Raw genomic sequence first — 14,256 nt, forward strand, 5'->3', positions numbered from 1 at the left:
CAATGTTTCTGACCAGCCAGCCAGAAAATATAAGACACCAAAATTATAAATGGAAAGGTTGTTGGTCACCTTTTCTTATTTTATTTTCCAATTGAGCACTTAGGTTTCTTAAACAGAAATTGATTAGGCCATAATATTTTGGCCATGTTACTCCAATCATTCATTTTCGAATGGGTCACATCCTTGGGTAAATGGGGTAAAATGCAAAAGTTGACAACCAAGTACCAACAATCACCTCTTTTCATATTCTTTTTTTATATTATTTTTATTTTTGACTTTTACCCCTTTGTCCCCAGTATTCAATTAGACAGACAGACAGTACAGAGATTCGTCCATCTATATTGTATTATATATGTAAAGCTGGAGTTTCAAACACCCAAAAAGAAGAGATTACGAAGCTTTTTTTCTTGTGAATCTCTTTGAATATAGAAGCCAAATTGATTTTCTTTTTGTTCAATTGTAGTGTGAACTGATTGGAAAGCAATACAACAACAAAAAAGTGTCACATGACAAGTTAACGTGTTGTTATTAACCGTATCGCTATTCATATATAGTTATAATAATTTATAATTAATTAATTACAACGTATTTTATTTTCGGCCGGCCGAAATTTAGAGAAAACACAATTAACAGTATTCAGATTTTTGTTTTGGTAATGTGTTACATGCATATATATGATCAAACACTTGACATTGACAAGGACAATGAGTAGTAGGTCAATGGAAGCTAGGTATGTGCCAATTGCAACCTCCTCCCTCCACAAAATTAAAAGATAGAATAAAGAAAGAAAATTGGGTCACATTCGAAGCACTTAAAAAGGGTACAAACTTTCTGTACCATTACACAGAAACTTATACTCCAAAAGGCAAAAGGTATAGAATTTTAAAAAAATAAAAAAAATTCTGATATTGTTATTGTCACACACAGCCTGTACCTTTGTGCCAGCCAAACTTTTGTACCTTCTTTTAAACCTAGACATTTAATTTTAGGTTCTCCTATATATATATTAAAAAATACAATGTTAGTGTTATAGTACAAATTTTCAGGTATTTTTTAAAATATAGTGGGCAGCACCCAACTTGTATTTTAATGGACATTTTGTCCCAAACCATTGAGAATGATTTGCTTAGCTACTGTTTTAAGTGACCTACTTCTCACTCTAGGCCTTTGTGGTGGGCATGTCTTTATCCTTTTTAATATTGCCTAATTTTAGCCCACCATGTCACATGCTTACCATTGCGCTATCAATAAAATACATGTGTAAGGCAAGCCAGTGGTTTTGTCATTGTCTTCCCAAGGTTAACAATGGTACTCAACTTCCAAGGTTTAAAATATTCAATTAAGCTAGTTTAATTATGTTTGATAGACGGATTTGTTTATTTTAAAGTCTCATTTGGTTTATGAAGAAGGAGGCTTGGAGATGGAAAATTAATTGATGTCCCCAGTTTGATAAGTTTAAGCATGAAAAATTGTTGTCTAACCAGTGTGCTTTTCTACTTATGAAAAATTTTGAAAAAATGAGCAACATTGAAAGTGCCGGGCATCCAATTTATGCTCGTACGCAACATTTTTTGTTGTTAGAACTTAGAGAGTAGTTTCAGCCTTTTTATGAGCGGTCTCAAAACATATCCATAAAATTTGACATGTTTCTAAGCAAAACACATGTCATTAGAGAAACAGTCTCAAACCAATTCTAAAGTTGCCGGTGTACGCTTCTAGGATACACATGTTTGTGCATAAGTATCGATAACAACCCGTGAACCAAAGAATCGAAGGTGCCTGCTAAATATTATATATATGCGTTCGGATGAAGAACAGATAAGACACAATTAGCACAAAATAATATGTTTTATCGGACAAAATTCTGATGATTTGTAACTTCATAATGCAGCGAGGAAGCAAAGTCCAAGAACAGTCAGTCCATAATCAAAGGTTTTTCCTATTTGTCGTCCCCACCACATTCCCCTTCATTATGCCCCACGATTTTGTCTAATTGGATTGCCAGGCAATCAGTACCCACCGAATGAAACTTTCTCCATATAATTATATATTGACGATGAAAACTTTTAAATGTAGGAGCTGTAGTTTCTGTTTTTGCTTTTGGCTAACTGATAATCGCTTCCTACCAATCTTTCTTTTGACTAGACGCTTGGGCAAATAAAACACTCATTCAAATACTTTAACGTTGAACCCATTGGGTATATTCTCCCTTGACTATGTCGACGTGTCAAGTTTATTGTAGGAAAGTACCATCCTACCATACCATCACATCATTTTTTGATAAAAATAATATTGGAGAGGTTTCGAACACACCGTACATCTTGACCACTTAAGCTAGAAACCCCTTAATTACCATCCTCACATCACTAAAAATCAACATTGGTTAGGAAAAATGTAAACATTACACGCCTTGTAGTTTCCTGAGAATACAATTTAGAATCTTAATCAACTATAAAAATTGACCATTTGAGTCCCGTTTTAGGATCAAGTTCATTATCAAATCTTAGACTTTAAGTATGAAATTCCGGGTGGTCATAGTTCAATATTTAAGGATGAATTTAATGATCATAGTTCATACTCTTATGTATTGGGTTTGAAGCTATCTCGTAGTACAATTTTCGAGTCATGTTTTGGTTGGTCTCGAGTTCCAAATTACCGGTCTTAGATTATTGGTTATAAATTGGATCAAGGTTATAGATTTAAAGTTGAAATTGAAGTTCAATTACCGTGTACATAAAGTAGAGCACAAGTCTTTAATTTATGAGAAAATTGCAAGAATGAAAATGATATTCCTTATCTCTAAGGTGAGAATGCTCATTCCATGTTTGGAGATATTAGAGTGAGCATTCCAAACCACATTTGGTGAACCAAGCAATAAAATTAACATTCTATTAAATATTTTCGTATTCAATATATGTGAATTAAGTCAGTTGATACTATATGTGGTTTTTTTTTTTTTTTTTCACTCATATTCGATCTCTCCTCCAATAAATAGATTAGAGTAATATCAAATAGTTGCAATATCGCATTGATAGGGAAAAAAAAAATCCTAAATTATGAGAGGTGGTGGAGTTAACGTGGATTAGTTTAAGGGTACAAATACCATTTCCCATATTTTTCTTTTGCTTTTGAAAACATTATTGTGTTGAGGTGATGAAGTTAACGTGGATTTGAGGGACACAGAGAGAGCCATCAACGGGGGTGTTGTGCTGGAAAAGCTAAAGTTTACACGTGGCATTAAGGTCATGTGGAGTTTGTCACCGTCGTACAACATTGGGTCCACATGGCAGTTGCCAGAGAGTGGATGTTGAGCTAGAATATGCGGTCTTCCTGTTTATCGTTGAGCCTTTAAATGACGCTTTTAGCCTTTTCTCCTTCTCAATAACCTTGTCGGTTGATCTTCATTATTATGCCCTGCCCTCCCCAGCTGTCACCTTGTTTTCATCGATATATTTTTTTCCCAACAATTATTTACCCATTTTAGGATAATATATTATACAAAAGCTTATATACATAATTTATTTGGAGAAAAAAATTCAAAATTAATAATTTGTTATTTTTTAATTGTGTTTTAGCATTTTAAAATTTTATAAAAATTAATTAAAAAATAACAAATGACTAATTTTGAATTTTTCACTCCAAATAAACTATGTATATGAGCTTTACTTAATGCATTTAGAGGTTTTGGTTTTTGGTCTGATTTAATTTAGATATTTTGAATGTTTAACTACATTTTACCGTTATATATAGAGATATAGATATAGGTTACCGAAAACAATATCTTTCTTTGATTCTAATTCCAGAACACAAGATCAATTTTTATTTTATTTATTTTATTAGTTATATCTTATCTATCTATTTATATATCTAACAAATAACTATTTAATGTACTAAATATTTCCAAAAAAAAAATATAATAATAAATTTGGCGCAAGTTTTACTCTAAAAGTACCCGCCACCTGGCGAACAGCGGCGTTACCCTCCGGACAGCGTGGTAAAATCGAAAGCGAAGTATGGGTAAATGTGTCTTTGTATCAACACCACTAAATCCCAGCTCGTCTGGCGTGGCGTGTGCGCTCAAGGGCAAAGAGAAAAGGTGAGAGAGAGAGAGAGAGACTTTGGCTTTGGTGCAAACAATGCACGGACAAACAACACCGAAGCAGTGAGAGGTTTTTTAGGATAAAAAATTGGGATGAAGAGAGAGAGGGGAGAGAGAGAGAGAAAGAGATAGACTGATATAGTGTGAGTGAGTGGGAGTTTTCATCAGAGACCTCTCTCTTTGTCTCTGCTCAGATCTTCCAAAATCCACACACAGGTTGAGGAGAAAGAGGAAGAGGAGGAAGAAGAAGAAACTCGTTCCGCAAAGCAATGCCTGCAATGCCCAAAATCCGATGCTTCAATTTTGACGTTTCTTTCAGTTTCATGCAATAAATACAGCAAAAAAGGAAGAAAAAGAAAAAGCCGAGCCAAGCCATAAAAGTTGCTCAAAATTACAGCGCCTGTTGCAGAGAAGGTGGAGGGCTCTCATAGCCTCATACTCTCTTGCATTTTTTATTCTTTCTCATATTTGCATTCTCAGATTCTGTACCTTTTAGTTTGCAGGAGCTTTTTCTTTTTCTTTTTCTATTTTCGGCAAAAAAACACAGCGGCTTCTTCTTCAAGACGACGGCGAAGAACTGTGAGCTGACGGCGATATATTTGTTTTTTTTTTTCTCAGTATTTTTGAGTTTGTTTCTTCGGGTCAAAGAGATAAAGCAAACAATCTATTTTTTGTATTGATTTTATAACTATTTTTTCGCTTTTTTTTTTAATTTTGTTGGCGTTGAAAAGCAAGTCAAGAAGCGTAAAGGTTAAAATTGGAGATTTCGTTATCTGATATTTTGCGTCTTTTGGATGCAGTTGAACTGCACTGTCAATTGTTCTAAAGCTCCGAAACCTGAAGATCTCCAATGGAAATGCGTTTTCGTTTCTGAAAACCCAGTAATTTTCACTGAGATTTCAATTTTCAGAGTAATTGCTTGCTTTAGAATCTCAAATTTGGTTCATATCTCGTTGATTAAAGTCAAACCGAAGTGATTATGGTGAAATGCAATCTGTAGCTGTGAGCCTGTGAGGTGTTAGTTTACACAAGTCGATTTTGAGAGGAAAAAATGGCGTCGTCGTGGGACCACTTCGGAGAAATTGCAAATGTGGCTCAGTTGACCGGCCTCGACGCCGTGAGGCTGATCGGAATGATTGTGAAGGCGGCGAGCACTGCGCGAATGCACAAGAAAAATTGCAGGCAATTTGCGCTGCATCTGAAGCTGATCGGGAACTTATTGGAGCAGCTCAAGATCTCGGAGCTTAAGAGGTACCCGGAGACGCGCGAGCCTCTTGAGCAGCTCGAGGAAGCTCTAAGAAGGTCATACATTTTGGTCAATAGCTGCCAAGACCGGAGCTATCTGTATTTGCTTGCAATGGGATGGAACATTGTGTATCAGTTCAGGAAGGCTCAGAATGAAATTGATAGATACTTGAAGCTTGTGCCTCTGATTACTCTGGTGGACAATGCTCGAGTCAGGGTACTGAATTTTTCTTTTTATTCTTTGTTCTTTGGTTTTGTTTTTCATGTTATTGTTGTTTTTGTTTTATTCATTTGCTTTGCGGACAAATTCTTAGTTTGGGTTGCAAGGAATTTGTGATCTTCATTGAAATTGGACCTTTTAATTAGATTTTCCTTCTTTCGGTGATTATGCGCTATCCAGTGTTCATCAAAAGTGCTTTCGGGTGCTAGTTGAAGATTGAACTCCTGAATTTTGCTTTACTCTGTTGTTGGATGTCTAATTTACTCAATAGGTATGCTATCTAATGTTGAAGTGATAAAGATCGCTTACTTTGAGTAGCTGGGATGTCTAGTCTAGTCAGTGCTTTAGTCAGAGCGTTAGATGTTTAAGTGGCATAGATGGCTTATTTTACTCGCTATGACTTTTGTTTTCCAAGGATGTATAAACTGACATGGATTGGGCACTGAACCTCGACTGGCAGTTTCTGACATATTGGATCCCCAAATCATGCTTTAAATAAATTCTAAGAATTTGTCATTGTTGTTTCTAATTACGAATTACAGTTCGCACTTATCTCTTCATTAACTAGCATATGCTTCTCCATTTACCTTTTCTTTGTCTCCAGATCACAATATATTATCTACATTATGCCCCACATGTAGAATTAGACTAAATTATTTACTTAAGATTGCTAAATTTGAGCTGTTCCTGCTATTCTATAACCGTTTAACCTGATTTGAGTTCATTCGTTCTTCTCGCAACTGCAGGAGAGACTGGAAGACATTGAAAAGGATCAACGTGAGTACACATTGGATGAAGAGGACAGAAAGGTACAGGATGTGATCCTTAAACCGGACCCCTCGAAAAATGACACTGTAGTGCTGAAGAAAACACTTTCTTGCTCCTATCCAAACTTGGGTTTTAATGAGGCGCTCCAAAAGGAAAATGAAAAGCTTCAACTTGAACTACAACGGTCCCAATCTATTTATGATGTGAGTCAATGTGAAGTAATTCAGCGTTTGCTAGAAGTGACAGAAACTGTAGCTTCAAAGTCTTCCCCCGAAAAAAATAATAAGAAAATAGAGCGGAATTATTCAGATGCCAATAGTGAGAAAGAACCTTCATCTAATGAAAGCTATCAGAAAAATGAATCTCGCAAAATGTCAAGGTTAGTATTCTGTTTATTTTAGTACATTTGTCATTTATGTTTAGTCTAAATAGTGCAGTTAAAATATTACTGTTGCATTTGGTGAATGTAATAATTGGTGATGTACATTTGCTAATTTCAGTCTTGGCACTTCTCAACATTGAATGATCTCCCCCAATCAGAATTTTCTGATGAGAGGAGCTATATATGTTATGCAAGGGATTCGGATTTCCCTATCTGTTTATGCACTCACATCACTGAACTTTTGGGGTCTTTGAAAATATGATTTTGCATTTATCTGTGTAGAAACACATCTTCAGTTTCTTCTGGACATGATTTGCTGTCAACTAGAGGTTCACATCGCCATGAAGAATGGAATACTGATCTACTTGGATGTTGCTCAGAACCGTCTCTGTGTAAGTTTCTTTATTCTTTTTGTGTAATGGTGACTTAATGCATAATCCACAAGTTTGATTGCATTAGCATTACTTTAATTTTTCCCTTATGTTCCCTGTGCATCTCAAATTAAGTTCTGGGGATATGTATAGTATTAATTTCATATAAATGCTCTAGAATATTATCAGGGTTGGGTGGTCAATCAAGAGCATTATTAGACACTAAGCACTAAAATTGACAAATTGTCCTATATCAAATGTTTAAAGGGAAAACTGTTCTGTATATGCTAAAGTTTTGCACACTTTTTCCTTTGCAGGTATAAAGACATTCTTCTATCCTTGTGGGACGTTTTCTAAAATTGCTTCTGTGGCAACTAACAGGCATATGTGTAAGTTTTATCTGGATTATCTGCACTACATGTTAAACTGTTAATGTACTGCAAAATCTTAGGAATGGGTAAAACCAGCTAACACCCTTGCTCACATGCAGCCCCAATTTGCATGTGGTCTGGTAGAGAGAAAACATAGGTGTCCAGCCCCATTCTGCATTGCAGTGAGTTAGAAAGTATCCGGGGAATGGGGAATGAGATGCTTTGAACCCAAAACCTCTTAGAACCAAAGCTCTAATATCGTTTAGACTACCAACTTGGCCAACACATTAAGGAGAAAATGTGCCTACAATCTATATCAAGGTAACCATGACGGGGTTGCGTACTGGAAAGATTTGGAGCCTATTTAACTAAGCTATATCTGAATGCTTCTTTTGCATTTTGTTCAAGTCTTGTACTTTCACGTTATAGAGTTTAAGCTAAATTAAGTAACTGGTGGCCTTAGCCTTTTGTACCACCAGTACATTTTTCATAGAATCTCTGACATTACTTTGTTGAAAATGGGGTGATCAAATTGTGATCTGGTCTTTACTATGCCATTGCGATCTTTGGTATCATAAATCCCTGCTAAAATGACGTCTAGACCCTGAATAAATGCCAAATGTGCATTGATGTTGAATTTGTAGTATAGTCTGGATTGTAGTGATGCCTGATTGGTGTGCTATTAGTTTGCATAGAATGCAGAAAACCAGATGATTTTTGAAAATCCCTATACAAAATATTACATAGTAGTTTTAACGGAATCTCATTTTTCTTTTGATACTGAGTACTGTCATTAATGCGAGTGAATGTCTAAACCCATCCTTTGGATCCAAGGTTTACATGATTCTTTGTGATGGCGTCATAGTTGTGACGGGGCCATAATTTTGAATGTGCCATGATTTGATTTAGAGAAGACAATATTTTATGGCTTGTCGAGTACATATGTAGAAACTAACTATTTTTCCTTTAATTTAGCTGTGCTCTATGTTTCACATTATTTCCACACTTACTGTTAAACAAAGTTGCAACACTGTAATATTGATTTTCTTTTTGGCCGTTGGGATATTGACATTCTGCACATGGCTTTCGTTTACTGTTGGAAACTCATACAGAAATTCTTTTCTATGATTATCAGCTTCAGCAGAAGCATGTAATGAATTGATGGCTTATTCATTAGTATTGTCTTGCTGTTGCTATACATGCTGCATTCGAAGGAAACTTCGCAAGACGTTGAATATCTCGGTAATTCCTTTCCCAGTTTCCACACTGAAATTACAAAACCACTGTAATTCATCTTCGCCGCTGCATATCATGACATGTATTTTGTGACATGACAAGAACCCATGACAAGAACCCACTTTAATCATTCTCCTCTGTTCTGCTCTGCTCTTTCTTATTTCTCTTTTTGGCAGGGAGGCTTCATTGATGACTTCCTTTCACATTTTATGTGTTGCTGCTGTGCCCTTGTTCAAGAATGGCGAGAAGTTGAACTACGCGGGATTCCTTATGGTAAGTACTTCCATGCTTGAGCCTTTGTATCTTTGCTCAAACGTAATCGGTATCTTGTATATAAAACACAATATTATGATCTCTAATCTCATCCCGTTCACTGCTTCTAAACCAAATATGCAAAGTGTTTGATATAAAACCAACTTGCAGGTGCTGAAAAGACAAAAATAAGCCCGCCACCCTCACAGTACATGGAAACCTAACTGATAATGGAATTTTGAGATTCATCCACTTTGAACGCCATATGTAGAGGTAATGGCTAGTTGCCATTGTTACAGGAAAACTTATTTTGGGGGAGTTTATGTCTCACTAATTTTCCCATATGTAAATTAGTGCTTTTTATATTTTTTATTTTATTCAGCACATTGTGTATCATAGACTTGCTTTTCTTTTTCGAAAAATAGTATAGAAGTGCTTGATTTTACCAATATGTTTTATATGATTGTTTTTCCTTCTTTTCTTTTGCTTTTGTGACTTTGCTTTTTCTACATTTAACCAATAGGATTGATAGATCCACAGTTGTGGGTTGCTTAAAGGAGGTTTGGTGTTGGTCATAAAATTATCACAAAATCTCCTCTTTAAGTATTACCTGAATATTATGCATGCATTTGCAACCAGATACATATAAAACGATCACAGCGTCTTTGTTTTGCAGTCAGTAGGGCCCGGCCATGTGTTAGAGAGAGCAATTCCACCAATCTCATTTTCATTGGTAAATAAGTTGGGAATTCTGTTTATTCAATTATACTTATCAATTCTGGCAATCAAATATAAACTTAATAGTGGTTGTTGCTAATTACCAACAAAATAAAATAAATACCGACGAGTCTAACATAGTGAAAAAGGCATTGACTAGAAGATTAGTGGTCTCATATTCGAATTTCTATGACATTACAGTAGTTTGTGTGAGAAATTTCTCATCTCATCAGTTTAGACTATTGCTTGTATTAAAAAAATAAAAATAAATAGGATTCACATAATTTCTTTTAGTATAAAAATTGTATTGTATCACATTTTCTTTATATTATCGTTAGCCAAAGAGATTCTAATTTAGAATTTTAGAATTTCTTCCACAGTTGAAAGGAAAATTTACGATTTCTCCCACCGTTGAGAAGAGAAATACAATTGACTCGTTCTTACCAACAGAACTTTAGTTCAAGGTTTTGTTTTGTTTTTTTATAGGAACTTTAGTTCAAGGTTAACCCGTACAGTTACCCATAACTTCTTACTTGGCCCAATCCACATTTCTGAAGTTTCTTTTTGGTACGCCTTTTTTGAAGTTGTGGATTTCTGTCTCACTACTTTTGTTTTGAAGGTTCTAAAGGAAGGGATTAAGAATACCTATTGCGTTATAGGTGTCGATGGCCTATTTACTTTTCCGCCAGAAAGCTGCCAAGTCCAATCATTGCGCAAAAAGTAATTTTATAGCACAAATCAAAATAATTGAGTTGAATTTTACACCACAAGAACACCTTTTCCTCATTTTATGCATGCCATACTTGCATTAGGCGTGCAAAATCTTTTTGGTTTAATATATCGCTACATTTTATATTAAAAAAACAGTACACCTTTACCAATTTTGACAATTATAACTATAAATCTTAAAATTAAGATAATAATTCTGGTTCATGGTGGTGAACGCTTAGATATGAATGTGTGACAAACGGATTAGTTAAAGTTTACTTTGAGTTTTTGTTCTTTTGTATTCCGTGGTTGTACTTATATTGCAAGTTTTTTAACTAAGATTATGCTTTTGTTCATGATATTCACGTTTGGATTGTGAATAGATGTTTTTGACTATTCATTGTATATTTTGTTAAATTTCAATATTAATATTGTCTCCAACTTAACCATTTATATAGCCCGGCCAAGTTTTATCACAAAAGACCTTGATAATATTAGTAATGGAACCATTCATTATATGTTATATTTTATTTAGTCAAGTTTCCGATGCTCAACTTATATTCTTCAACAGCCTCCTTATATAAGACCATCATACGTGGAGCCAAATCCACATCGGAGTCAAACATTGAAGCCCAACACGTGAACACTGCATATTGATAAGGGTAAACATTCAAGTCTAACATGTGAACATCGCATATTGGATAAAGGGCAAGGGTAAAGACATAGTTAATCAACCCGCTTTAATACAAAATGTGTTAATCTTAAATAAATTAAGAAATAAATCTAAATTACAATAAGAAATAAATATCAATTACAATAGGACTAAAAAAATAAGTAACGAAGTAAAATCATAACTAAATAAGGAATCACTAACACTACGTTTCTTGAGGGAAAATCTTTCGGAGTGAGAGGAAGATGAAGCCATCAAAAATTCTTTAGTAAATATACTTCCAATAAGTGATCTCTATGTAAATCATATAAATTTCCAAAGTTCACGTATCCAACAAAACCTGGGCTATTTGTAAGTTCACTTGAAAGAATATGCTCGTATATGGTGTTATGTAGAGATTGCATCAAATATGTCTCACATCATCCCAAAGTAGTGGTGATGGAGCTGAGCTTTATTTGGAAAATACAATGTTTGGTCCAAAATACTTCCGAAAAATCATTTAAGTGTCCAACGGATAATCGACATAAAAATGCTTCAATACTTTCTTAGTATAGGCAAGAATTTCATTGGCATAATGCTCGATCTTCAAGCCGAGACTACTATTTCTTGAACTCTTTAGGAGTTTTAACTAAGTATCAACTCTTCAGGAGTTTTGATCAATTATCAACTATTCAGGAGTTGTAATGTGTTGCAACCATATCATAATAAATGTACTCAGTGAGGCAATTTATACATATTAGTATTGAGTACAAGATTTGTGCTTTAGGCACATGTCCAGGGACTTGCTTCATGCAATTTCAATCCTTCAAGGATTTTATTTAAGGGATTACACTTTCATGACTCATTATATAGCTTTATATCTAGTCATTTGTTCTGCTTGTACATATTTAGGGAATCGCTTATGGCGATATGCTCCGTGCATTCCCGTAAAGATAACATGTTGGTCCTCATAAATGTGCAATAATAAGGCATGATTGCATTTGTGAGTATGGAGAACCTCAACATTCCTTGTTTCTACCAAAAACATTGTTTCATATAACGAGTATATTCCTCTTTATTCCGAACACCCATGCATAACCTTCAGGGTTAACATCTCTTTAGGGTTCGTACTATGGGGTTGTTCTTCCACGTTCATTCTCATCTGTAATGGAATTGCCTATTTCCACTTTTTTGGCCAATGATATTGTCGACATTTAATAATAGAACGTGGTTCCAATCAACACGGCCCTATGATGATTTGAGTAGCTATTCCAAAACCAAAAATTATCATTTATCAATTTATGATCCCACCATTCTCATGTGCATGCGCATGCATCAATCATAAACATTTTTTTGCTTTTGGGTGGCCAAGCCACTTCAAGGGCTTGTCTTAATAAATAAAAAAAGTTATGGTCAATTTTTTTTTTTTTGTAATAATAATATTGACTTGCAAAAATAAATCAATATGTGCGACCGACCGCGGGAGATTGGAACTACCTTTCCGATTTGGATACGCACCCCTCTCCGATTCATATTGGAATGGGTTTCCCAACCGAAAAAAAAAAGTAAAAAAGGGACAGGCTTCAACCAATAATCAGTAGAGCTCAGTCCACGTGTCCAAACCCTCCTCTATAAATGATGGAGTCTCATATCTCTTGCCCATCTAACTCTTCGTCTATTTGTTATTTTCTTGCGAAAGCGAAGTCACTCGCTAACCAGAAACACAAAGCGGTCTCTCTCTCGCCTTCGAGTTTTCTAGGGATATCCAAGACCGGTGCTGTTTCGAAACCTATCAATCTTCATAACCATCATGTCGTCGTCGTCGAAGAAGATCACCCTGAAGAGCTCTGATGGCGAATCGTTCGAGGTTGAAGAAGCGGTGGCTCTTGAGTCGCAGACCATCAAGCATATGATCGAGGACGATTGCGCCGACAACGGCATTCCCCTGCCCAACGTGACGAGCAAGATCTTGGCCAAGGTCATCGAGTACTGCAAGAAGCACGTCGACGCTGCCAAGCCTGATGAGAAGATCTCCGACGATGACCTCAAGGCTTGGGATCAGGACTTTGTCAAAGTTGACCAGGCAACCCTATTTGATCTCATTCTGGTACGTTAAAACCCTATCTTAACCCTAATAATGATTTGCTTATTTGTCGCGATTGTTTTGTTCGAGTATAGGGTTTCGGAAATTGGGGCGTGGATTAGGTTAGGGTTTCCGAATTAGGGATTGGGTTCAATCTTGTTTGAATTTTGGATATGTTTCTATCTTTAGAGATTAGGTTTTTACTCAATTAGATGTTTTCCATGATGATTGGGTTGGTGATGCTGCGATTAAATTGATTTGGCTTTCTGTTCGGGATTTGATTTGGGAGTGTTTGTTAATTTGAATTCTTTACCGATGCGATATCTTGATGATGAAAATTTGTGCATGTACAGCAACTTCTTCATGTATGTACTGTGCATATGTTGAAGTTGAGATAAAGATGCGATAGCTTCATAAATTTTGTTGCCTTCTCTACTAATATTTATTTTGTGTTTCTATAGAAGTTGAGATAAAGTTCACTAATATGAGAATCTGTCTCTTGAGGTGCTAGTATGTAGATTGTGGTAACAATTAACTAGTTTTCTTTGTAATGGTATTGTTCTAGTTCAGCTAATTGGATTATGAATGTTATGTATATGCATGTTCTGAAACTACAGTAATTTGGTAATTTTTTTATATTGTTAATAGGGGTGGCTAGAAAGTCTGACATAGCTGATTGCTGAAGCTTACCTTGAATATTTTTCTAACATGTTGTGATATCTGTTCACAGGCTGCAAACTACTTGAACATCAAGAGCCTGCTGGACCTGACATGCCAGACTGTTGCAGACATGATCAAGGGGAAGACCCCGGAGGAGATCCGAAAGACCTTCAATATCAAGAACGACTTCACCCCGGAGGAGGAGGAGGAAGTTCGTCGCGAGAACCAGTGGGCATTTGAATAAAGTTATTGTGGTCGTGTTTCTTTAGTTGGAACTTAAAACAGTGGCATACCCTATCATGTATTCTAGTTAATCAACTGACTTCTTATCATTCTCTGTTATTTAAGTACTTTTTATGGAAGTTGTGAGTCCTTTTAAATTGTAGATAAAACTTGGATTCTGGTATTGATAGTGGTTCGTTTCGTTCTGCTGTCAATCCTACTGTCAGTACTATTATGAATCAAATCTTTTGCTGCCATTAAGTTGAACTGTGG

General features: G+C 35.5%; 2 protein-coding genes across 8 annotated transcripts; both read left to right on the top strand.

Annotated features, from left to right (window-relative positions):
• The first annotated feature begins 4,045 nt into the window (after positions 1 to 4,045).
• Positions 4,046 to 9,402, top strand: LOC117634323 (protein MID1-COMPLEMENTING ACTIVITY 1). 7 transcript variants are annotated; one of them, XM_034368384.1, is made up of 9 exons: positions 4,046 to 4,513; positions 4,603 to 4,678; positions 4,900 to 5,561; positions 6,311 to 6,711; positions 6,997 to 7,106; positions 7,403 to 7,474; positions 8,592 to 8,698; positions 8,869 to 8,965; positions 9,116 to 9,402. In XM_034368384.1, exons 3-9 carry the CDS (start codon positions 5,151 to 5,153, stop codon positions 9,166 to 9,168), a joined length of 1,251 nt encoding a protein of 416 aa, XP_034224275.1. In that variant the 5' UTR covers positions 4,046 to 4,513; positions 4,603 to 4,678; positions 4,900 to 5,150; the 3' UTR covers positions 9,169 to 9,402. The 7 variants fall into 7 exon arrangements, with proteins under 7 accessions (XP_034224275.1, XP_034224278.1, XP_034224276.1 ...); XM_034368387.1 differs by lacking the exon at positions 4,603 to 4,678 and having other exon boundaries at positions 4,100 to 4,513; positions 4,900 to 4,980; positions 5,100 to 5,561; XM_034368385.1 differs by having other exon boundaries at positions 4,100 to 5,010; positions 5,100 to 5,561.
• A 3,267-nt stretch (positions 9,403 to 12,669) lies between these two features.
• On the top strand, positions 12,670 to 14,250 carry LOC117634856 (SKP1-like protein 1A). Its single transcript, XM_034369120.1, has 2 exons — positions 12,670 to 13,125; positions 13,832 to 14,250. Exons 1-2 carry the CDS (start codon positions 12,829 to 12,831, stop codon positions 14,003 to 14,005), a joined length of 471 nt encoding a protein of 156 aa, XP_034225011.1. The 5' UTR covers positions 12,670 to 12,828; the 3' UTR covers positions 14,006 to 14,250.
• The last annotated feature ends 6 nt before the right edge of the window (positions 14,251 to 14,256 follow it).

Source organism: Prunus dulcis, chromosome 7, assembly GCF_902201215.1.
Source record: "Prunus dulcis chromosome 7, ALMONDv2, whole genome shotgun sequence".
NCBI lineage: Eukaryota > Viridiplantae > Streptophyta > Magnoliopsida > Rosales > Rosaceae > Prunus > Prunus dulcis.

Excerpts from the sequence above, each read along its gene's own strand:
- LOC117634856 (XM_034369120.1), top strand. The coding sequence starts at position 12,829 with ATGTCGTCGTCGTCGAAGAAGATCACCCTGAAGAGCTCTGATGGCGAA. Across the intron at positions 13,126-13,831 it reads CCCTATTTGATCTCATTCTG|GCTGCAAACTACTTGAACAT; the intron begins GTACGTTAAAAC and ends ATCTGTTCACAG.
- LOC117634323 (XM_034368384.1), top strand. The coding sequence starts at position 5,151 with ATGGCGTCGTCGTGGGACCACTTCGGAGAAATTGCAAATGTGGCTCAG. Across the intron at positions 7,107-7,402 it reads TTGCTCAGAACCGTCTCTGT|GTATAAAGACATTCTTCTAT; the intron begins GTAAGTTTCTTT and ends TTTCCTTTGCAG. Across the intron at positions 8,699-8,868 it reads GCAAGACGTTGAATATCTCG|GGAGGCTTCATTGATGACTT; the intron begins GTAATTCCTTTC and ends TCTTTTTGGCAG.